The 25,124-nt window shown below is 40.2% G+C and overlaps 1 protein-coding gene across 6 annotated transcripts in view; it reads left to right on the top strand.

The window, feature by feature from the left end:
* SOBP (sine oculis binding protein homolog) overlaps nucleotides 1-25,124 on the top strand; it is a 158,095-nt gene that overhangs the window by 25,311 nt on the left and 107,660 nt on the right. For all 6 annotated transcript variants that reach the window (XR_009244906.1, XM_058660128.1, XM_058660120.1 and 3 more), the window contains exon 4: nucleotides 13,602-13,753. Coding sequence is in view for 5 of the 6 variants with exons in the window: in XM_058660128.1 (XP_058516111.1) it covers nucleotides 13,602-13,753 (152 nt within the window). In the remaining variant the exon portion in view is untranslated. The remainder of the gene's footprint in view (nucleotides 1-13,601; nucleotides 13,754-25,124) is intronic.

The raw sequence follows: 25,124 nt of genomic DNA, 5'->3' as shown, positions 1-25,124 counted from the left end.
TGCAGTTTTTCTATTAGATGCAGAAAAGTAATTTGATAACATTTAATATAAAAAGTAATAAAAGCTATTGGCAAAATACTGATAGAGCTGCCTTTATCTGAGAATAAGTATCCACAAAACCCTACTGCAGATGGTGTACTTAATAGTGAAATGCTGAAAGATGTCCTCTTGATATTAAGCATAAAATAAAGATGAGCACTATCATCATTTCTGTTCAGTTTCATCCTGGAATTCACTGAGAATGGAATAAGGCAATAAAAAGAAATGTAGACCTTAACATCTGGTAGATAGAAATGTCATTTTTTTATATACTCTCTTCCCAGCAGTCTATAGTGTATGAGTAATAGGATTGAACAACTTTTTATTTTTTACCTTTGATAAAGTTTGTTTAAAAGGTGGGGCAATCACAGCAGCACATTCAGGGATACCGTGGGCAGAGAAGGGGAAGGTGGGAGAGAGAAGCTTCTGCTTTTCTCTTGTGTCCACAAAGGAGAGAGAGGTGCACCTCTCCCCATTGCCTGGCTTCTCCTGAGCTGGGCAAGGGGAGTGGCTACATAATACTCCACTCCAGTCCCAGTTGAGGGGGAGTACAATCTGGAGAAGGGATCGAGTCAAGTAGGCAGACTGTACTGCATGGATGGGGGAGGTATGGTTTCCAGTTTGAGAATCTAAGCTTGCTATTAGCCTGTCCAATTTCATTCCCTCCTGAGATTTCTGACCCATATTCGTAAGGATTGATGAGAGATACAGATTTATCTCATCTTCTGTAGCTCCTTTCTGCTGATTAGGGGTGTAGGCCTTGCACGTCCTGGGTTTGGGACTCTTTCACTATGTCATCTAATGGATCCATCTCACAAGCCACAGAAAGTGTAGCTGATGAGAATGGCTGTAACTAAAGATAGCACAAATCCATGTAATCACTCTTGAAAGCTGATTAGCAATATCTGTCAATGAATTATACACATATACTGTCAATCAAATAATTCCATCCTAGATGTATATTCAGTATAAATCTATATGAAAATACTTCAAAACCTTCATGAAAAAAAGTGAAATTAAAAGTTAAGTATTCTGGTACAAAGAAACTTTGAAATTCATGTGCAGTATCTCATAATATGGATTTTCCATGAGCTTTTGTTGAAGTCCACTCATAGAAAAGAATCTTTGTAGTAGTAGTTATTCATAATAGCTAGAACAACTCAAAATGTTCACCAACAATCACTGACACGGCCTCCTAGGTGGATGGGCTTGTATGGGTAAGGCTGCTCCTTGGAGTTGAATGTGAAATTGTTTCTATATATAAATGACTTAAGGAAAGGTGATTTTTTTTTTTCTTTCAAAGATTCATGTTTCAAGAAATGTTAAGAATCTCTGGCTGGAATAATTTTTCAAATCTGATAGAATATTTTAAAATTTCATTATTTGATATTATTAAGTTATTCCATATTATTAAGTACCACCTAGTTAAAAGCAAATAAATGTTATGTTATAAGCATAAGGCATTATATCATCCACAGTGGTCTGCTTGAGAGCTGCCTTTTTTATGTGTGAAGTGGAGAGAAGCCAGGGGTATTAAGTGATTGGCCAAAGCAGAATACACAGTATCTCTGTATCAGTGATTCTTATCAGAGAAGTGGTAACATTGCCCTCCAGGGGACATTTGGCCAAATGTCAGCAGTGCCATGCTAAAGGAACCAGACTCTGGAGCAGGTGTCTGAATCAGCAGTTAAGCTGCCACTTGAGATGACTGTACCCTATGTCAGTCACAGTCTTTAGATTTGAGTTCCAGTTCTACTTCTGCTTCCAGTTTCCTGTTAATATGCACTCTCAAGCACTTGGGTCCCTGTACCAACATGGAAGGTCTGTTTTGCATTCTAGGCTTCTGTCTTCAACCTGGCCCAGTTCTGGCTGTTTTGGGCATTTGGGCATCCATTTTGTGGTTGAAAGGTCTCTGTGTCTCTCTATATCTTTCTCTACCTTTGAAATAAATTTTTAAAAAGAAACAAAAAGATATTAGGCTCAACACTGATGGTAGCCCTTGTGTGTGGGACACTTTTGTGTAGCACTCCAAATTCTCTTGTTGCGCTTCTTACTCCAGCCTTTACTATAGTCATTTGAACAGTTTTGGCATGTGTATTCTAGAAGCACCTTGTCTTATCTGTGCTATGTGTCTGTAGTTTCCTATTCTGGGCTTTTCTGACATGGTAGCATGGGTATCCCACACGGATACTTTGGCACTCACATGCGCAGAAAGGAAGTGGAAGAAGACAAGAAATGATATATAAATCATTCTTATGTCCCCTGGGTGTAGAGTTATGAAATTACTTATGCGATTGGAACCAATTTCCCTTAGCATTGGCCAACTCAATAACCTGTTCTTAATTGGCTCCCCTGTGTCCACAGGTTCATCCTTCCTATCCTCAATTCCGATTTCCTGGAATTACACACCCAACAAACCACTTACATGCAAGTGTTTGACTTAGATTGTGTTTTCTGGAAAACTGAGGCTAAAAATACCAGAGGTAGTATAGCAGTCCACAGAGAGATGACACGTTAATGGAAGAAACTATAAGCTAAAATTTTATAAACATTTGTTTTTCCCCTTCAAGTTCCGCATTAATATGTAATAGAAGAATAAAATGAGGATAACAAATTCTTGGTGGTGAAAATATGATGCAGTCAGGGTCATTTCTAAAGTTGCAAAAGGCTCTGTGGCAAAAGTATGGCAATAGTACTCACACAGAAGGGGAAAAATGAAGAAAGTAAACCAGGTGTTCAAGAAAAGGAGGGAGGGAAAGGGGATGTATTCTGCTTGCACTCCTTTAAGTAGATTTTGTTATTTTGAGCAATTTGGAATCACAGAGTTTTAGTTGGAAGTGATCTAGGAGACCATTTAGTTAAAGGTTGTCTTTTACAGATGAAGAAAATGAAGTCTAGAGTGGTTCAGTGACCTTCTCGGGGTCATCCAGTAGTGTTCATGACAGAAACAGGATCAGAACTCACTTCTAAAGTGGAAACGCCATCTAGTCATGTAACTCTGTGGTGCCTGAGGCATTCTGGCACTTTTCCTGGCATTTATCTGAATGTTCAGATAATGCTTTTAGGATACCCTGCCCTAGGTCACCAAGAAGCTAGGATGTCAGCAGGAAATAAGAGGAAATGTCAGCTGTGCCTTCTCTGGCTTGTCCAAGGGTGGCTATGTTTCTGGAATTTCTTGTTATCCTAGGGACATTCCCAATGCTGACTTTCAGAGTTCCTGTTAAATTGAGAAGATTTAGTTTGTGCCACTTGGCCATGGAGAGTGGAAATAATGACCCCATTCTGTTCTGGGGCTTTTTCACTGGTGTTTCCCTCTAAGGCAACTTTGTTCTGAGTGATCACCAAGTTGGTGCCACCCTGGGCAATCTGACCACCCAAGGTGTGCCTAGTAGGATTCTGTGTTCTCTCTTCCTTAGGCAGAAGCCCCAGACCAGTAATTTTTTTCTAGTGAACAAGACAGACCTGGTTCCTGTCTTTCTTGTCTCACAGTCTGGTAGAGGAGACAGAGGATTATTTTTGTTTGTTTCAAGTGTGAGTATTGTCAAGTTCAAATGTGGCGTCTTGAGGATGGTGAAACCCTTTAGGAACATTGAGCAGGTGAGAGCAGTGGTCCGACTGGGGTGTTCAGAATTCCCTGTGTGCTGAGTGGCCATTGTGCACTTGGCAGAAGTGAGTCAGGAAGGCACTCGTAGTAGGGACAAGAAGTAATGGTATAGAGAGCAATATTCTAGAAGGACAAGTCATTCTGGCACATAAGTAGCTTTAATACTAACTGAGTTGGTTTGGGGTAGTGTAGGATTTGTTGGTGCATATTTTTTGACTTGATTCCCTGCTCCCAATCATGTGCATTTGTGGACTAAATGCTGAGTGGGCTTCAGCCCTAGAGGAGGAGGACAGACCCATGACTGATTGCAGCATTGTTGTTCCAAGGCATGTTAGATTAGCCAGAGGAGCAGATCTAGCAGTCAGGGATTGGGGGCAAGACAAGATTTTGCTTGAACTCATTGTCTGTGGCAATCATCCAATGAATATGAATTGGCCCATCTGTTAAGAGCAATGTTTCTTGGCCTTTGATTTCTTGTTGGTGTCTGCCATTTTTCCTGCAGACTATGGGAAAAGGGGATTGCTTTTTCTGTGTTTGATGTGTGTTAGCAGACTCTGTGGAACTTGGTGGCTGTGGAGTGTCTTTCGTTGGTTTGGTGGTGTTTATTGAGGACTAGTGGTGTTGGGGAACATGCCCAATTCTGGCCACATGGCTGAAGGCCTTGTCCTTCTGCCCAGTGTAGACAAAAGAAGCTCCTGGCAGCAAGCATCCAATTCTGGGCAGAAGAGGAGAAACATTTCTGATAATTAATGATCCACATGGAAGGATCCATGCCTCAGTGTTAATGTAGGGCAGTAGAGCAGCACATTTTGGGAAGGCTTTCTGTGGGGGTGGTGTGTGTGTTGGGGGGTCCAGTCTGGGGAATTTTATATGAAAAGATGTTCTGTGGTCAAATTTGAAATATAGCAGGTTCCATTTCCTTTTTGAAGATTCTTAATTATACCTGGGTGGAACCAAAATGTCCTAGAATAAAAAGGCTGTGTTTAACTATTTAGCCTGGTATTTTCCATTTATATTTAGCCATGCAAATCTTTTTATTTTAATAACACTCATTTCAGTGCCCCCCAGAGGGTAGTGTTTGGTGGAATGTGTGTAGAGAGATGTAGCATATAGGACTTTGGGTTGTCCTTACTTTGGCATTCTGTGAATTTCCTCTTCTACTCCAGTCTGTGAGAAATGAGGGAACCGGAATGACAGACTCCCTACAGTGAACTGCGAATCAGGCTGAGGTTATCAGATACTTACAAGATGAAATCCCTTTGATGGCAATTTGGTGAAATTGTGGGGAGTGATTCAGATGAATATCAGGAAACCAGAGACACATGTGCTTGGTGGGATCATGATAAAGAAACCGAGTTCAGTGATGGAATTTAAGAGAGAATCACAGATTGAGTATTCTTTATTCAAAATGCTTAGAACCAGAAGTGCTTTGAATTTTTGATTTTGGAATATTTGCATATGTTTAATGATATAGCCTGGGGATGGGACCCAAGTCTAATTATGAGATTCATTTGTCTTTTATATACACCTTAAACAAATAGCCTGAAGGCACTTTTATGCAGAATTTTTTAGTGCACTTATGTTTTGACTCAAACTCATCACACAAAGAAAGTCAAGTGTGGAATTTTCCATTTGTGGTGTCATGTTGCACTTAGAGTTTCACATTTTGGAACATTTCTGATTTTAGATATTTGGATCAGAGATGCTCAGCCTAAACTGCTTTGTGATTTTTGCGTTTCTTCCTTGAGTGTTGGAAAAAATAAATGGGGCAGAGACACTGGATATAAAGCTTTCTATTTGTTTAAATTTAACTCCAGAGTCGATTTCCATGAAGAGCTTTTTGGACTTCTCCCATGTTTGTTTTGACTAGAAACACAGGAGGATGAATTCTCTGAAATCTGAATTATTTCTGAGTCTGTTTTATCTCTGCATCTTAATAATTGTTTTGGTTTCACTCATCGTTTCTACCATCCGCCTAGAGGTTCAGGACTTTATGTCTCCTCTACATTCACTCATTCATTCATTTCCCATGATTTGAGCACTGCCGTGTGATAGGAGCTGAACAGGCAAGGATGGATGAGACATGGCCCCTGTCTCACATTGCTTAGTGAAGCTCATAGAACTGGAGTCCAGTCCTCCTTAGTTCTTTTTATTTATTTATTTATTATTTTTAATTCATTAATTACATTGTATTATGTGACACAGTTTCATAGGTACTTGGGTTCTCCCCACCCCTCCCCAAACCCTCCCACCATGGTGGATTCCTCCACCTTGTTGCATAACTACAGCTCAAATTCAGTTGAGATTCCCCCATTGCAAGCTTATACCAAACATAGAGTCCAGCATCTTATTGTCTAGTCAAGTTCAACGGCGTCTTAGGTATACCCTTTCTGGTCTGCAGACAGAGCCAGCAGAGTATCATCCCAGTCAATTGAAAGCTCCAACGTACCATCAGCAAAAATTTACATCATTATGGAATTAATTGACATAGTAATGAGTAACCAATATGTTAAAAGTAAATGCGAGTTCCTAGCCACCTTCTGTGACCACCTCATTGACATTTCAATTTTAGTTTATACAGTCCTCCTTAGTTCTTATCCTTCCCTCTGGAGTAACAGTTCTCACACAGGATCCTGCCTTGTTCTATTGAGGAACATTCAGGAATTACTTATGGCTTGTGGAATAAAGATCAGTCTCCTCTGTACTTACATAGAAAATTGACTTTCAGGAGATTGCTTGTTCAGGCTGCACCTTTTCCAGGTCAATTTACTTTTCCTTTCACATAGTCTTAGTCAACTAGATGAATACAGGACTTCTGTCCACCCCAAATCTTTTTGCCATCCTCTGTCTCTGGTAGTTCCTGTTTCCTTCCTGCCCTCCAAATCCTTCAAGTCCCCGCTAAGATGCTGTGTTCTAATGAGCAGCTGTCCTCACTTCACCACTGCTAAGTTCATCTGCAGATGATGAGCCGGCTAGCTTGCTTTCTTTTCCACTATGAGGCAGACTACATTCTACTAACGTGACATTCTTGTTTAGTTATCCAGCACAGGGATCTGTATGTAAATGTTTAATTGTTTCTGAAATCATGTGATTTATATCTGTCTGTATCTACATGTATCCAGTACATAACTTAAAAGCATTTAAAAAGTCCCATTAGAAAATTGAAAATTAACTTTAGATTCAATAATTTTCTATAATTTTGTGGAGTTACTTCTTGTACACATTGGAACCAAATTTTGGTTTCTAGATGCAGATATAGATTTATTTGAGGTTAAGTCCTGTAAGAGGAATGTGGACCATTTAAATTCTTGAAATCACTTCAAGTATGTTTTCAAAAGAAAATTAGGCATAGACTTAAGTACTGCAAAGACTCATTTAAGTGGATGGACCTCTTATTTGGTAGTATCTATCCTTTTCAATGGAAATGGATACAATAAAGTTTTGTAAGTTGAGACGCTACTACTTAAAAATTTTTAAAGTTCACTTACCCAGGTAGCAAATGCTTTTAGTCGTTATTCTGATACTTTTTAAAAGAGCAAACTTCTCAGGCACTTAGGAAGATTCACCCATGTGTGGATAGCTAATGTAATAATTACAAAGAATTTCCATCTATTAATTACAGAATATCTGGCAGTGCAGTGATATATTTGGCAACATCTTGTCAACTATTAATTCAAGTTAAGTGCTTTGAAAAAAAGAATAGCTGTAACTGAGGCTTTTATTAATTCTAATGGCTTTACTCAATTCCAGGTAGTGAGATTTAACCGACTTCTGGGATCCTTTTGTATTCAAGGATATTGGTTTTGCAGTGTCAGCAGGTAAAGAGACATGGTTAGAGATGAAGATGCGTGGCAATCAGCCATGTTCAGATTGTATATGGTTGACACCCAACCTTTTCTTACAGCGCTAAACAGCACTAATTCTAAGGCAGTCTCATTTGCATATAGTATACGCATATTTTCTCTCATTTGTTCCTCACCACAGCTGTACTTAGAATGAGCATTTTTATCTGTTGCATGGCTTGTTGCAACATATAACTTAGTATGGGCAATATTAGTACTTTGACCCCATCTTCTTGTCTCCATATCTGTGTACTTGTGCCACAATATCTTTCAAATAGTGATGACTTAGGTTTGGAAACAGTGAATATAGATTACTTCATTTGCTTTAAATAAATCACCCCGTGAGATTGCCATAAGTGGATTTTTTTTCCTAGCAATTGCTTAGCTATTTGTTCTTGCCTGTCCCCTTCAATGTCTACTGTGCTTTATATTCACACTTAGAAGACATTCTGAAAATATTTGACATGATGCTGTAGTGTGATCTGATGGTATTCTTTTGCTGTCTACTTTGCCTTCACATGGCTGTGCCTGGTTTGCCTTAGCTGTGTACCCAAGCTAGACATCAGCTACCTGGTGACTAGAACTCCTGTGCCCTAGCATCTCTCAAATCTGCCCCTCTACCTTTCTCATTGTAGCCCTATCCTGTCCTCAGCATATCACCTATTTCTTGTGAAAACTTTTTCTTAGGAAAGAACCTCTCATTCTAAAGTACACTTTAAAAAAAAAGTTATATTTATTTTTTATTGGAAAGGCAGATTTACAGAGAGAAGGAGAGACAAAAGAAAGATCTTCTGTCTACCGGTTCACTCCCCAAGTGGTTACAACGACTGGAAATGAGCTGATCTGGAGCCTGAAGCCAGGAGCTTCCTCAGGGTCTCCCACACAGGTGCAGGGTCCCAAGGCTTTAGGTCACCTTCCACTGCTTTCCCAGGACACAGGCATGGAGCTGGATGGAAAGTGAAGCAGCCAGGATGCAAACTGAACTGGCACCCATATGGTTTCCTGGAGTGTGTAAGGTGAGGATTTAGCTGCTGGGCCACCACACTGGACCCTAAAGGATAAATTATTGTATTTACAAATATGTATTGAGCTTCCCTTTTAAGGAATTTGTACCTTAATGGGACATAAGAGACATTTAGTCAAAGAAATGGCCCTCTGATGGTAGAGTTTCATGTTAGTGGGCAAGTGATGGATAATTTCTTGAGACAGGATATTCTTACTGGCATCCTCGAAGTTACAGATGGTGATCACATGGAAAGCCAGTCTTATCCAGGTCCTGCTGTTTTCCCTCTTCCTGAAGAAAAGAGTATTGCTAGCCTATGCCTAGAATAACAGCTTCCTGAAATGCAAATAATATGGGTTCTATCTTATTATTTGGTGTTTAAGTAGCATTGATTGGTGGATAGACCTGCAGCATGTGCATGTCTCATGGTTATTAAGGAGGAAAGGCTTACACAGTGGGCCTTTGGCTTGGTTTACAAAAAAAAATCAAAAAGAATATTGATGAGCACTTAGCTGTCTGAGACACATTTTGACCTTTTTGATTCTAAGTTCTTTGTCTCTTGGCGTATCACTGACCATGTGTTGCTTGAGTGTATTTAGCCCATACTGTAGAGGAACATCTGTGTGGGTGGTCTGTCATCTCACACACTTGGTCTCTAAGGTGTAATGATCAAGAGGATGGGCTCTCCAGTTATGTGGCCTTGCTTCCATCCAGTTTTCAGTAATTACTTACTGTGTGATTTGGGGAAAACGAGTTAGTCTGTAGGTTCATTTGTCCCACTTGCACAATGGGGATAATTAATGTTAATGCATGGTGGTGGTGATTCAGATGCTGAGTTATTGAATGAACCATGCTCTGTTCCTGGCACCAACTGAATCCTGAATCAGGGCTAGATATGGCTATTTCCCTTTTGATCCAATGAGCCAAGTTTTTTCTCGTCTCCTTGTGTGTTTCCTTCTAAGACACAAGGAATTACAGAGACACTGTAGAGCAGTTGAAGAGACTTTTAGCTTGGGCCAATTAAACTCTTCGGGACTGAACTCTTCTATGAAGCAACTAAATTATAGAAGGATTGCAAAGAAGCAAACATTAACTCTGTTTTCTTGCCCACCTTCCAGGCTAGGTCTTTATTCTATCCTTAAATAAAGGAGTTCCATGGTCTAGATTGATGGAGTACGGCTCATGCCATGCTTTTGTTTCAAGACTTGGGGAACACAAAGGCCTCCCCTCAGAATGCTTTGCAACTTGTCTTAATAGAATTCAGATCTTTAAATGATTGTCTGGGTCAGTGCATCCAAAAAGTGTTTGGAGGAGGCAAACATCACCAGCAAGTGCTTTCAGAATTTTTCCTGAGTCGTGTCAATCCAAAACTACGATTCACTTGCTTGGAGTCTGTTAAAGCCTGCCCGATTTTCCTTGGGGTTTACTCAATTAAGCCAGTGTTTCTGTGTTTATTTCCAACTCAAATGTCCCAAGATCAGTGACCAATGGTCATTATTATTTTCAGAAATCATCAGATGTGACCATTTTTCAAGCAATTTCAGCCGGACATTCAGAAATGGTTGATCTCACACTTGTCTGTGCTGTATTAAGTAAATACAATTTCATCTTAGAATAATTAGTCTGAACTTTTCCTTCTGGGATATAAAGTAGAAAAAAAATACTTCATAGCTCTTTGAACAGTAGATTGGAAAGAATATGCCCTAAACATTTTGCCTAATTAAATCCCGCAGAGGTGGTATAAACTTTTCGTGATTAACTTAAACTTGCATATTTTGATTGATATATATTTTTATGATATTATAACGTGAAAATTTTATCATGTTATGCAAACTATTTGCTTTGGGATATGACTTAATGCTATAAATATTTTGTGTTTATTGCATTGTTCATTATTAAAAGTACACAGGTGATGGCTATAAGATAATGTAATATAAACATTTACTTTGTAAATCTTTGATACAGTCTCAAGCCTATAATAGCAAAATGTTTCAGCTTAATTATAAGATAGGAAATTAGGCTTTCCCTAGTTTTTTCTTTAATCCAAAAGTTTTAAGTGGATAAGTTAAAAGCGAAAAGCTAAAAGTGCTGGGGCCTTCTACTTTGCTGTTGGAAGCATGCATGCAATTACCAGGATTCAGGTGTAAAGAGATGTGATTGAAATGAACCAACTCCTTTGGAGATCAAAGCACTTAAAAGGGGAGACTACTTTTCCAGGAATATAGCCATGCTGTTTAGGATGGGGGTACCATTTCATGTCTGTTGCCAGGATTTTGAGCCAAAGTTTGGCTGACAAATTAATCTATACCATCATAGTTCTTTAGCTTCTTAAGCAGAATATTGATATAGATGGCTTTTTAAGCCTAAACTACTTGAGATAGTTCTTGAGGTCTTAGAATAACCACTCATCAAACTCTTCTGTGGATCCTTAGCTATTGGTAACAATTTGATGGCAGCAAAGAAAAATCTGGTGGAAAATTTCCAAAGTGTTTGCCTTTGTGAAACAGAATTCTATGAAAAAATGGATGGGAATGCTGGTTTATTGAAACAAGACAGATGCTGACGCCATTCTCAGCCATTCTCAGAATTTCCCAGCTTCCAGATCACAAGTGATCATTGCTTTTACGTCATCTTCTCATACTGTTGTTTTGTAGTAAGAATGGTTTATAAAAGTAATTTGTTTTAAAATTATACTATTATGTTTATTAAGTAGGTCTATTGTAAGAAAGCATTCTTACTCCCTTTAAGCAATTGGGGCCTGTCTGGTGAGGATGGAATGAGTGAGAGAAAGACCAGGAGCTGCTTCTTCCCCAGGTGTCATTGCTCTGTTGGGCCCCACACAAAGTAACTTTGCCATCACTCTCTTACCTCAGTTTGAATTCCTTAAGATCAATGTAAGACTTAAGAAATCTTATATTTTATTTCCCAAATCAGGCCATTTTAAGGAATAAATAACAAGGGAACTGAATGCGTGTTCTCAGATGACTTTTTCTGGAGTAAATGTCCTCATTAAAATGCGAAGCCAAATAATTTCCCCCGTAAATTTTTTTCCTTACAGATTTCAAGCTTACTGCTGAGGATAATTTGTGAGAGTTCTGCTGTGTTGTTTTTTTTTCCAGGAATTTGAGATTTCAGAGTGTCTTCCTGATTAGGAAAAATAGAAACTATTAATGTTAGTTTAGTAATGATGGTTGATTATTTTAAAAATATGTTATTTCTGATAGAACTGAAGAAAATGTTCCCACATTCCAAGGGAAATTGTAGAGCTCTGTTAATTTTTCAAATCATGTATAATATCTACATGTAGACAGAAGCCATAGAAGTCATATAAAATGTAAATGAAAGCCTTCTTTGTATATAACATGTTATTAAATTCAGTAATTGACACTTGAATTCATATTATGACTCCATTTAAAGAGTTCTGCTATCGAAGATGTTTGACAAACATCAAAGATAATTTTTCTGCTGTCTCATTGGCTAATTAACAATAGATCATGATGTATAATTTGTGAGATAGGCTAGGTCATTAAAATGACAATATTTATTCCATTAAGGTAAATAAAATGTTGCACGTTGCTGAGTGATGATGCTTTGGGGAATAAAAAAAAGCCGTATCAGTGCACTACAAATTAGTTTGCTTCTAATTTTGCAGGCTGATGACCGTACTGCCTCAAACCAAATCTTTTCCCTGGAAATGGAATGATTGTATGACAAACTCTGTGAACCATGAATATGTCAACAACCCATGGACCAGGCCTTGCTTAGCAATTAGTGTTTGGGGGATTTTATTGAAAATCAGACAACACTGTACCAGAGGTTGTTGGGAATTTTGATTACAATTCATGTGTGGTGTATGAGTCTGAGTTAGTACCAAAAAATTTCCACAAGAGAGGAAGATGAGACCAATAGTGGCAATCACACACACACACACACACACACACACACACAGAGTCAGGAGGATAGAGAAGACTCAAAATGTGGCAGAAGGTCTTAGGAGGGAAATATTTCTTGGGCGTTTACTTGGGATCTCCTTTTATTTTCCCCTAAAGAGCACAGTGTTTCCCAAGCTTCATTCATTTGACTATCACCACCATAAATTTTGCCGTAACTTCTTCCCACCTGCGCCATTATTTACTCAATACATTCTATTAAGGGACTCACTTTGAAAGCCTGTCTTTGTTTTAAGCAGTAATATATATGACTTAATGGGCTCATTATGTTACATTCCCCCTCTTCTCATACAAAGAAAAGAAATGCAGCATTTTAAATAATGGATATATTTGCATCTCACCTGAAACTCACAATGAGCATCCCCTTACATGGGCATGCTGCTTCCTCCAGGAGCTGGGAGAGTTGTCCATTGGACTGAGGATGACCTGACAGCCCTATCCCCTACCTACCTCCACCCAGAGATAAGGATCCATATCACACGAAGGGCAACTTTACAGCAGATCTGCACCTCCCTGAGGGCAACAGCCCACCAGGAGGATACAATGTAGGATGCTGTTCTATGAACCAGGCTTACCTTTTCTGTGTCCACAATCTGGGCTCTCACATCTTCCTTTTTTTGAGTAGCCAATCATTTGGGGATCATTACATTGCAAGGGTAAACCACAGTGGTTGGGAACATGCCATTGTACAGCCAGGCCCCTGTCTGTCAAGGTTCACACGAGGTCATCACATCTGTAGGTTAAAACCCTACACATGGTCCCATCTAGTGCAGATCTTGCAGGTTTGTGGCAGATATTTGAGGAAATAGGCCATTTTTTTTTCTTGCAAGCATTATCAGTAATGGGGCTAGTTTCACTGGGCAGATTAGGCACTTTGCTTAGGCCAAGAAGCTCCAGAAACATCCATGCCTCTACAGTCATGCTTTGATATTTAAATAAATCTCTTTTGGAAACTTGGGGGAAAAAAAGAAGTGGTGGTGCTAGCTCAAGAGAAAGAAACAAAAAGCAAACCCTATTCCATTGTCACCTTCCCACCCCCACAAAGCTAGCTGTTCTGGGTCAGAAATGGTGAAATCTGGAAATGAATGAGACTCAGGGTGTGTCTTAAGTTTGAAGGGATGTTTGCTTCTGATATGAACATTTTTCTTATACTTTTATTATAGAAGATGATGTGTCAAATGTACAAATAATGTGTGCCTGGTGCCAGAAAGTGGGGATCAAGCGCTATTCCCTGAGTATGGGAAGTGAGGTGAAAAGCTTCTGCAGTGAGAAGTGCTTTGCAGCGTGCCGGCGAGCCTACTTCAAGAGAAACAAGGTAAGAGCGCCTGGGAGAGGCGGCCGTGCCTGCTCCGCCGTGTGCGCATGTGCTCCTAGCTTCTAGCTGCCAACACTGCGCACCTTGTACTTGTGTGTGTTTTTCCTCTCTGTTTTGTCCATTCTCTTCACTGTCATGCCTAACCTTTCGGAATAAAAAATCCCCTTCTCCTGTGTAACCTGTTTTGTCAGTTGCTCTTGGCTTGGTGTTTGAGCTCTCAGAGCGTGAATGAAGCTGATGAGGATGCCAGGGTCACAGCTGGTTTCCTCCTCCACAGTGTCTTTCCAGCAGGAGGGCACGAAGGGCTTAAATTTTCTTAGAGAGCCAAGAAACTAGCCACAGAAGCATGGCCAGAAAGTTCTAGTCCACTCAGTTTGTCTCCCCAGTGAGGGTGATTGTTGTGGCTCTTTCCAAAATCTGACCCACATGTGCTAGTCAAGAGAAACGTCCAAGCTCTCTGGAGACCTTGTGGGAAAGTTGACCGATATGGAGAAAAGGGAAAATGAGTACACGAAGCAGCATTGCTCACACAGCCAAGCATTTGTGAGAAGCGTGATGGGTAAACACAGGAACAGCCATAGTTATAGTGTGTTTCTGTTTCTTATGAGACGCCCTGGATCTGAATATGTCTGTTTAGAACAGTAGTAGCTGCCATGGATGGGAATGCCATGTGTGGTGATTTTGTAATCACACGTACACATACACACACAACTGATTTCTTCATCTTTAGAGCTTGAGGTCAACTTCTAGTTCTCTTATTATTTGCTATGGATCTGGAAACCTTTCTTAATTCATAAAAGTTATCCTTAGTTTGCTAAGCTTTTCCAGAATACAGTATGAAGATTTGTCCTATCTTGAAATAGTGATTAAAAAAATGTATTTGCAATTCTGAAATGCTAATCACAGGCTCCCTGCATTGCAAGAAGTACTGTTGCAACAAATTCTCCCTTGCAAATTTAGGTCACATTCATTCTGCCAAAAAAGAATTGGGCTGCAGAATTCAGTGGAGATGGAGTTATAGTAACAGTCTCTAAGAATTAGGCTCATAATCTTCACTGGAACAGAGAGGCAAGTAAGCCAATTGTTTGGAATTCTTTTGGGACAGTCAACAGTGGAGTTCACTTGCCCTTGGGAGGGACTGGGGCAGCTGGGGAGGCTGGGGAGGAGGTTGGAAAAATGACACATGGGAGACACATTTTGTTTTAATATAGAGGGATTAAAATGATCTCCAAGACCCTGGGGCTCCTGTTTTGAATGTCCAGCATTTGGGGTAACAATCCCAGGAGTGGGCCTAGCTTACTCTTGTTCAAAGCCCTACTTACCACAACAAAATGCTTGGCATTCCATGCCAGAAGATGGCTATAGAACAGGCCTTTTTGTCTTTCAACAATTCTGAAGGGTTATGTGTCTGAATCTTGACGGGCTCTGCTTAATAGTAAATAAAATCATGCAAGATGGATTTGTCACAGACCTGGTGACACAGGTTACACTGGCAGGGCGAATTTACTTCATAGTGTGCTTGCGGAGAACGGCACCCGAGTCCCCTTGGATAAATAGTCCAGAATACATATTTGCATCCCTATAAAATTTTATGTCAAAGTGCTTTGAGACTTCTAAAAGCCTAGATTTTGAAAAACAGATAACCAGAAGCCAAGATAAGAATTAGCCTTTGGAATATTCCACAGTTGTTAAATTCAGCAGTTGGAGGGGGGGATGGTATATTTACCTTCTCCCAGGAGCAATTGGTGTAGATCTTTGAACATTGTGCAACAACTGGGAGTTGTAATGGTATGGTGTTTAGCACTAACTTTGCTAGCTCATGTCAGGAGTTTATTAGTGCACATACAATCCCTATCTTCTCTGCCGTCTACATCCTTATCTACAAATTCTATGGTTGTACCGTGCTACACCACATTTAAATTTTTTTTTGAAATAGAGAAATTCATTACCTGCTGGATTCCTTAAGAGTGTTATCTCTGTGACAATATTATATCGTATTACCATAAACATATACAGCTGCTGCATTTCTGTTAACTGCGGTCATTCATGGAGGGCTTGGGTTTCCTAGATACCAGTCTCCGTCCTGCCATTTCTAAGAACTGCTGTAACAAGCCTCAGGATGTTTTCTACTGCAGACAATAGCAGATAGTTACTTCTTTCTTGTATCTTTGAACAAAGCCCTTAGTCCTCCTTGTAAGAATTGTGGAGTTAATCTTAGAAAAAGGGCAGAATTCCTCCCATCCCTGAGTAGATTTTCCTGCCTGAATTGTGCAGTTTTAAATATGGAGCAGCGAATAGAAAACAGAATGAGTCATGTGTGTACAGAATTTTGTCTGAGGTACAGTGCAGATTTAAGACAAAAACATGGAAAATTAACTAGGCTGTAAATCATGCTTTATAATAACAGGCTGTTTCTTGCTGGATAGCATGCTGGGATCTATAAATGGTCTCAGAGTTGAACTCGAATTGCATGAATAACTTTACAAAGGAAAGTCCTAGTAGAAAAGGTAGCTAATTAGGAGCAGTCTTCAGCTGACCTCTGCTTTGTGCCCGACCAACACCTGCATTTGTGAATATAAATTGAACAGCTGTGCTTGTGGTCCCTGTGCTTTCCTCCACACAAATGCAGGAATTGGCTTGCTGCTAAAAACAGGAGAAAAAAGCGCCCACCTCTCAATATGAAGGCTTACTGAAAACAGGCTCTATTAGGTTTCCTTTGCCTCTCAACCTTCCTTTGTGGTTGGGGCTCTATGTCTGTTTAATGAGGTAGGCTGAAAAATGTTAGCTTCTTTGCTCACAAACCCTGGCTCTATGAAATAAGGTGGGATAGATTGAAGTCACATTAATGGGTGATGGCATGCAGGTTATATGTTAAAACCAAACCTACAATGTTATCTAAAGAGTTGTGTGGATGGCTACCAGGAAGTAGCCTTTCTTCAAAATGCTTCCACTAAATGCGGCTGGGAGAGGCCTGTGAATCACAGCTGTATTCACTCACGGAATCTAAATACTAGTTTACACATTTCAAGATGTTGACTCTGAGAAGCATTTAGTATTAATTCCTAATATATTTTGTAGGATCCTTATCCCCAGAAGGTCCAATTGCTGGCTTACTTTTTTGTTGTTGTTGTTGTTAGCAGTTGGTAAGAAAAATGACTATGTAGTCTAAGGGCATTAGATGAACAATGGGATGTCAGACTCATTGTTTGAAACACTGGGGACTTTTCAAGGGGCTAATAATGCACTCTTTTCCCAGCCCCCTTTTGAGGCCATAATGCAAAGGCCTTGAAAACACCTAGGACTTGGAGAGTTGTGGACTCTTTAGCGTTTTACAAGAGATGCAGAAACATTTAGTTCAACTTGCTAATACTGGCTTTACTTTGCCCAATGAAAGACACTTAAACATATTCTTTCCTAAGGGAATAATGCTTTGTAATCATGACCCCCTAAAAAAGAGTAACAAACAAGAACAAGACCACAAATTGTAGTCATTTTCGAAAAGTCTGTATTTGATCTCTTTCTTTTTGTTTGGGAAATATCCCACTGTCTAATCTAATACCCCAAACCTAGCAGGAAGTTGAAACTCCAGACAGACTGCCAACGCAGGCATTGTAAAGAAAGGGTGGTTGTTTTCTTTGATCAGATCTCAAGTGTTCTCAATTGGTAGCATTGATAATTTAGTAAAAACCCAAAATTTCTAAGAGCACCGAAGTTTCGCTTTTTTGTTTTAGGTTTTTTTCCTCTATAATTTGATGCAAGAAGAGATAGAAATATTTGTTCAGTGTCATAATGCCACTGTTCTCCAGCAGGCCCATAGTGGGAAGATACCTGTGTGGATAAGAAATAAGGATAAGGTTGCTTTAAAAATAGAAAAGATACAAACAGAAAAAGACTTTGTGAATGATGCCATGAAGATATCTCAACAGTTATTATAGTGAAATATCTTTTCAAGAAGGGGTCTGGTGGAAAATGAGCATTTTCTTTTACTTTCAAGCTGTGGCCCTGGGTACGTGGAAGTGATCTCCTAAGGAGAAACTCAGTTCTAAGGAGCATGCGTTAAGTTCTTTGGAATTATATTTTATTTAGACATAGATAATTTGTCTTTTTATTAAACTTGAATATATCCTTGGAAAGATTTATCAGTTTTGGCTATAATTAAAGAATCTGGCAGTAAATAACAATTATGTAACAATTATTCTCTTCATCTTGTGATTGACCTACCTATGCTTTATTCTGTAAACACCTGCAGGCTTTAATTTGCCAAACGACTACCATTCATGAGGATTTAGAAAAATCAGGAAATTACTTGCAGCTAATGTCCCCTGACTACCTGAAGCTCAGGCCACTTTGACCTGTTTTTTCCCATACTCCTTAGTCTACTACATGCCCCCAAGGAGCCCAGGGTTTGTCCTGTGGATTCATTTTTTTTTAATATCAGGTGTCAGTGAGCCTGTTGGATCTGTCAGCTGGCAATTTGGCCTGCAGGGTGATTTTCTTGGGTTTGTAATGTCTTGGAATCATGCTTTAAACCTGCCCATGACCGCCTCTTCCCAGAGCTTTAGTCTGCAGGCCAGCGACTGAGTTGCCTTTCGGTTACAGCAAACAGGGGTGTCCTCAGGAAGCTCTGGGGGAAAGAACAACAAGCCCAAGTGTTTTCTTATTCTCTCATATTTTGAAACACGGAGTGGCATATTGATGAGCTGCCATGAATGAGTGCCTGTGCAGAGTGCAGTAGCAGAGAAAGTGGAAAAACGGTAGCTTGTGAAATATATTTGGGATGGGATTAGGATACAGAGAGTAGGTTAGTTTCAAACAGTATAGAGGCTTTTGAGGAAAGAAAGGTCAAGGTTCTCCAGGTGGGGTGAGACAGAGCCTCAGGGAGCCGTCAGAAGCACAGGGAGGAGGAGTGTGATCTCCATGTTTACCAAAAGCTGAGAACCACTAGTCTAAGCAAGACCTGGTAAGCAAACACAATTGGGCAAGTGGGCTTGTACTGAAAGAAAGGATTAGCAACCACTGATGTTTAAAAGACATTTCTGTCTAGTTAATTGGGAGGCAGAAAGGGACAGAGGAACTCCCATCTGTTGGTTCACTTCTCGAATGCCCTCCATGACCTCAATCTAGAGGCTGAAGCCAGGTGCTAGGAACTCAATCTGGACCTCCCAGGTATGTGGCAGGAATCGAATTATTTGAGCCCTATTGCTGCTTCTCAGGTTCTGCACTAATAAGAAGTTGGTGTCAGGAGCAGAGCGAGACATTGAACATAGGCACTCCAGTATGGGATGCAGGCTTACTGCCTGGCCAAATGCCTTCTCCTCTTTTAGTTTTTAAAGGGCCACATTCTGGGAGATTGTGGGACAAACTAATCTGAATAATATTATTTCAAATTAAATGTGAAGAGAGGATCAAAACTCCTAATAGCTTTAAGCCTCAATGTGTGTTTGGTATTTCTTTCCCATGAGAGGGAGGAAGCGGGGAATTATTATTATTATCAATCTAAATCTGGTCACCTAGAAATCAATACTTGGGCTATTGACATATATGCTGCAATGTTAATTTTCAGACACAGTAAATCTCTGACTGCCTTCCTGGTGATAGCTAATGCTGCTCACTTAAATCAAGTTTTTCTCATCTGAACTGCTGGTAATTATCCAATCCATCTAAAAGGCACGCTCCCTTTTAACATTAACCACAGTGTCAGATTGCATCAGCCACATTGTGTTCTGGTGACTGCTGCTCCGGAGTGATGAATGTGTGTGTTTGGAGTTCACAGTTCGGACTGTCTGTTTGGGCAATGGACAGTTCAGTGAAACAAATGAAACAGGAAGGGATCTATTTATTTGGAACGTACGTTCTCCTTATTGATCCAGTGACTTGCCTCGCCAAGTTTCTCTCCTTGCTGCTAACAGTGTGCAGGTTTATCTCAAGAACGATCCCGTGGGTCTTTTTGATGTGCTTCTCCCACTGTAAGCTGCATTCAACAGAGTTACTCTTTGTGGCTGACTTTAAAAGGAAGGTGGTATGAGCCATCTAGAGAAACCAGAAGAGAAAAAAACAAAAAAGCAAAAACGGTGTGTTTTCCTGGGGTTGTGGTTACGCTCTGTTAATTCAAGTGTTTTGTTCAGCTTGTTAAGATCTCAATAACTGCATGTGTAAGAAAACAAGTGGCTTGTCTTGAGGTGGTAAATTGAGCCCAGAATTTTCATCTTACATGTTTGCAGTGTCTCTTCCAAAACCTAGTATAATTAAGGACCATATACAGAAAATTCAAGGTATAGGCATGCCCGTGGTCATTTAAATTTTTTTCTACTTCAGGACATTTCCATAATCTTTATACAGAAGGAAATATGTGATCAGAGCAAGGCATGTGTTGTTCTTTGTTCCTTGAGCTCTCTGCTCTTTGTTCCTTCCTGTGAACACAGATTAGGATGGAATAAACAAAATCTCGCTGCAGACAGCCACTTCATTTCTGCCTCAGCAGTTCCGTCTAAGAATGGGAAATTCCCAGTGTTACAGAATACTCTTAGGATGGCTGCGCACACAGTGGAGTCTAATGTCTGCTGACAGACTGCCTGTGGAGGTGGCAAACATCAGCCCACTGTACTCTCTGTGAACACAGGCTGTGGGCCAGATCTAGGCACTATTAGAAGCACTAGAAGGCAGATCAATGGTTTAATGAATCCATAAAAGATGCTTGAACTGCGCTACGATTTGCACAGCAATCTAGTTAAATGAAACTCCTCTTGCCTTTAACAAAGGTAGAGAGAATCAATGGCCAGGGGCAGAAGTCAGGCTCCAAGACTCAGACCCTCCCAAAATGTGGGTTGTCTTCTTGGGATTGGACAGTTTGTCAGATGCAGGCTCATTGTTGATATTTGATCAATAGTCAGGGACTAACTGGGGTCCAGAGGTGACATAATCTTAAGTCATGTCCTAACCACTGTGATTATTTGTAAGCTATGGACTATCGTTTGACATTTCTTTAAAGTGACAAGATTAAACTCAGGAGTCATATTTATTCTACATGTAATATCTTTGTAAGTCATCCTTATGATGAAAAGCAAATAAGAGAATAAAATCCATTTATGATTAAGTCCTCAAATGTCAAATTGGTAGTGTTGGAGAGCCCTGATTAATCCTCCCATGGTAAAATATTTCTCATTAGTTGACTAATAGTTAAGGGTTAACCAGTACTATTATAAATTATGATAAAATATCTTCTGCCTAATTCATCTTCGAGTAGAGGAAATATAGTTAGTAGACATGAATTTTTTACTTCCAAATGTGCTTCGGGAACATTATACTGATTTATGAGCAAGCTTTGGAGGCGTGTAGGAGAATTCCTTCATAAATATGTAGAAATGTATTTAAAAGTATTTAACCACTTTTGATAGTGGAAAAGCTACTGTATTTAAAAGTATTTAACCACTTTTGATAGTGGAAAAGCTACTGCCTTGACTTTGAAGTGATTATTTTTTCCATAGAAAATGTGGAATTTATGACAAAAATAAAATTTAATACATAGACTGTAACCTTTCTTAATGTCTTTGGTTCTTGATTAGTTCCTTTTGGGGTTAGAATTGGATCCTACTCCAGTGAGTTATTTTGGGGGAATCAATGGATCATAGCAATTTTTTTTAAAGATTTATTTATTTTTATTACGAAGTCAGATATATAGAGAGGAGAGACAGAGAAGAAGATCTTCCGCCCGAAGTGAGCGCAACGGCCAATGCTGCGCCGATCTGAAGCCTGGAACCTGGAACCTCTTCCGGGTCTCCCACGCGGGTGCAGGGTCCCAAAGCCTTGGGCCGTCCTCAACTGCTTTCCCAGGCCACAAGCAGGGAGCTGGATGGAAAGTGGAGCTGCCAGGATTAGAACCGGCGCCCATATGGGATCCTGGTGCGTTCAAGGCGAGGACTTTAGCCGCTAGGCCACCAAGCTGGGCCCGATCATAGCAATTTTAAGATGTTTTGCCTACTAATCACTTTAATAGGCATTATGCCAAATATTCCACAGTCAAGTGGCAATTTGTATGAATCCAATAATGTTATCTTAGAATCTGTTTTGAAAGAATGATTGTAATTTACATTATGGTGGGCAGGTATGTGACTACACTTCCAATTCTTTACTAAAAGAGGAATCTTCTCAAAATTGTTGATTTAAAATTTTATTTTTAAAAGAGACTGACACCCATCTTATGTCTGCTAGTTCATTCCCCAAATACTTTGAATGGTAGGAACTGGGTTAAGCTGAAGCCAGAACCCAGAACTTGATCTGAGTCTTCCATGTAGAACCTAAATATTTGAACTATCACCTGCTGGCTCCCAGGGTATGCCTTTAGCAGGAAGCTGGAGTTGGAAGCAGAGCTGAAAGTTAAAACTAGGCACTCAGAAAGGAAATGTGGCCACCTCAGCAGTGTCCTAATCACTGTGAAAGGCACCTGCCCCTAACAGGTGTATTTGAAGCTCTAATACTTTCTGTAATTAACTTTTGGATTGTGTGTTTCCTAATTTTGGTCAGTGGAAATTGTTGATTCAAAGACAAGGGAATTTTGCCCAAAGGAGATGCCTTTTTTTTTTTCTTTTTCTAGCTAAGCTTAAGAAGATCATCAAATTATTTTTCTATTCATCCATTGAGCAATACAGTGAGGAGATATATAAGCTGTTTTTATGCACTAGGCATGTTTTAAGTTTGGTGCATACATTGGTGGACAAGACAAAAAGTCCCTGTCTAAATGGGACCTACATTCTGATGAGGGAGAGAAATAGTATACAAGCTTAAACATATATATGTCATGTAATTTCGTGTAGTCATAAATGCTATGAAGAAAAAGCAGAGTAAAGATGGATTGTGGTGAGGTACTGTCTTATATCTGTTGATCATAGAAGTTACCTTAGAGGAGGTGAAAGTGGGTGGGGACAGGAGGAAGTGAGAGTTAGTTGTGTGAAGAACTTATAGCAGAGGGTCCCAGGGAGGATGACGAGTGACAGAGAGACAGAGAGGCTAAGGCTGAGGCAGACTTAAAACGTCCTATTTGCTGAATTATTCCTTTATAGCTGTGAAATACTTAATAGCAAAAGTTTGTTGGACTAATCCATTTTGGGGGGCCGGGAGAGCGGAGAGAAGGGACATGTTAAGGTGCAGGAGGAGGAACCAGGGATGAACATTCTGGGTTAAATATTCTGTCACAATGTGTTTTTTCCCCCTGTAGGGCAGTTGGAGTCTGACCCCAACCCAGTGTGCTCACACCCAGCAGGAAGAGTGTCTCTGCTTAACATTCCAAAAAAGAATATGAAAATTATGCTCATTACCTATGCTTGCATCACATGCTTACGCTGAGTGAAGGACTGTCATCAGGGCAATGGAATGTTCTGATTAGCTTGGGCAAATCAGGCTTTTTGTCTGATGTGGTAGTTGAGCTCATTTTCTTCCAAAACCTGCAGGGTACAGAATGAAAATCTGGAAAGTCAAAAGAGGGAGGGGATCAGAGTTGTATGTGTCAACAGATGTCTGCTCAAGAGAAAGAGAAGTGGTCTTGTAATGCTGTTGCATGAAGATGAATATGAAGTCTTTACACAATGAGTATGCCATGCCCATCAAACCTTTGTCATGTGGCAGAAGTAATTTGAAATCCAAGTGTGGAGTAAAAGATACAAATGGGTTTTGCACTCCCTAAAGTGTACTTAGCTAAATTACCTCTTCTACTCATCAGCTGTTTTGAGAAACCTGGTTCAATATCTAGATTGACTCAGTATTAAATGCTGGCTGAAGTATCAGGACTATAGTACTATTCTTTTTGTACTCCATAGGACGTTAGAGTGCATAGAACTAAATCAAAGAGATTGTGGTTAACTCAGCTTCTTCTTTTTTTTTTTTTAAAAAGATTTGTTTATTTTTATTACAAAGTCAGATATACAGAGAGGAGGAGAGACAGAGAGGAAGATCTTCCGTCCGATGATTCACTCCCCAAGTGACTGCAACGGCTGGTGCTGTGCAGATCCGAAGCTGGGAACCAGGAACTTCCTCCGGGTCTCCCACATGGATGCAGGGTCCCAAAGCTTTGGGCTGTCCTCGACTGCTTTCCCAGGCCACAAGCAGGGAGTTGGATGGGAAGTGGAGCTGCCGGAATTAGAACCGGCGCCCATATGAGATCCCGGGGCTTTCAAGGCCAGGACTTTAGCCGCTAGGCCACGCCGCCGGGCCCAGCTTATTCTTTTTTTAAAAGATTTATCTTATTTTCATTACAAAGTCAAATATACGGAGAGGAGGAGAGATAGAGAGGAAGATCTTCCGTCCGATGATTCACTCCCCAAGTGACCGCAACGGCCGGTGCTGTGCCGATCTAAAGCCAGGAGCCAGGAACTTCCTCCGGGTCTCCCACGCGAGTGCAGGATCCCAAGGCTTTGGGCCGTTCTCGACTGTTTTCCCAGACCACAAGCAGGGAGCTGGATGGGAAGCAGGTCGGCCAGGATTAGAACCGGCACCCATATGGGATCCTCGCACGTTCAAGGCGAGAACTTAAGCCATTAGGCCAGGCCGCCGGGCCCAACTCAGCTTATTCTTCCATATCCCTTGTTCTGAAGAGAAACAATGGTGTAGGAAGAGTAGCAGGTAACCCCATTTATAGTGTCTCATTAAGTGGCCTGGAAGAGGTTGAATATAAGAAGGCAGGTGGCTTGGATTTAATGTATGATAGAATGAGGCTACTGTTGCCCGTCCACAGTTTGCCTGCCCCTGTGCTAGAGCTACTTTGTCTGTGGCTGGAAAATGGCTATATAGAAGGAAAGGAGGCATGTTCAAGACAATTATGATTCAGTATGAAGCTGAAGGCATTAACTTCAGAAGTTGAAGTCATGAAGGCATCCAACAGTTTCAGGCCAAAGGCATAGGGGTCAGGCAGGTTACAAGTTTTGCACTTACTGATTAGTCTATTTGTTTATCGGTAAATATTTGTTGAGCTGTTACCATGTGCCGGATACTGTGGCCATTATTGGAGTTAGAGTAGCCAGCAAAAACCTGGTCCATGTCTTTTTGAAGGTTGCTGTGTAGTGAGAGACAGAGACTTATTGAAATAATCATGCAAGTGTGAAACTACACTGTGACACAGAGTTACAAGAGCCTCTGACACGTGGTTTAAACTAGTCAGAAAATCTGAAAGCTCCCTTGAGAAAGTGGTGTCAGAATTGAAATCTGAAGGATGCATAAATATTAAGCAGGTGAAGAGTGGAAGAAAAATTTGATGGTCTGAGAATATAGCACTGTGATTTCTAATCTGGTAATAATTAGCTCCTTCTTTGCTGATTTCAAGTTCTTTGTGAAGAAATGGAGCTTTACATCCAAATAAGGAAACAAGTAAAGAAGCAGAATATTC

The sequence above is a fragment of the Ochotona princeps genome, chromosome 1 (assembly GCF_030435755.1).
Source record: "Ochotona princeps isolate mOchPri1 chromosome 1, mOchPri1.hap1, whole genome shotgun sequence".
Taxonomy (NCBI): Eukaryota; Metazoa; Chordata; class Mammalia; order Lagomorpha; family Ochotonidae; genus Ochotona; species Ochotona princeps.
Note: the sequence above shows the minus strand (reverse complement) of the source record. Positions and strands in the feature narration are given on the sequence as shown.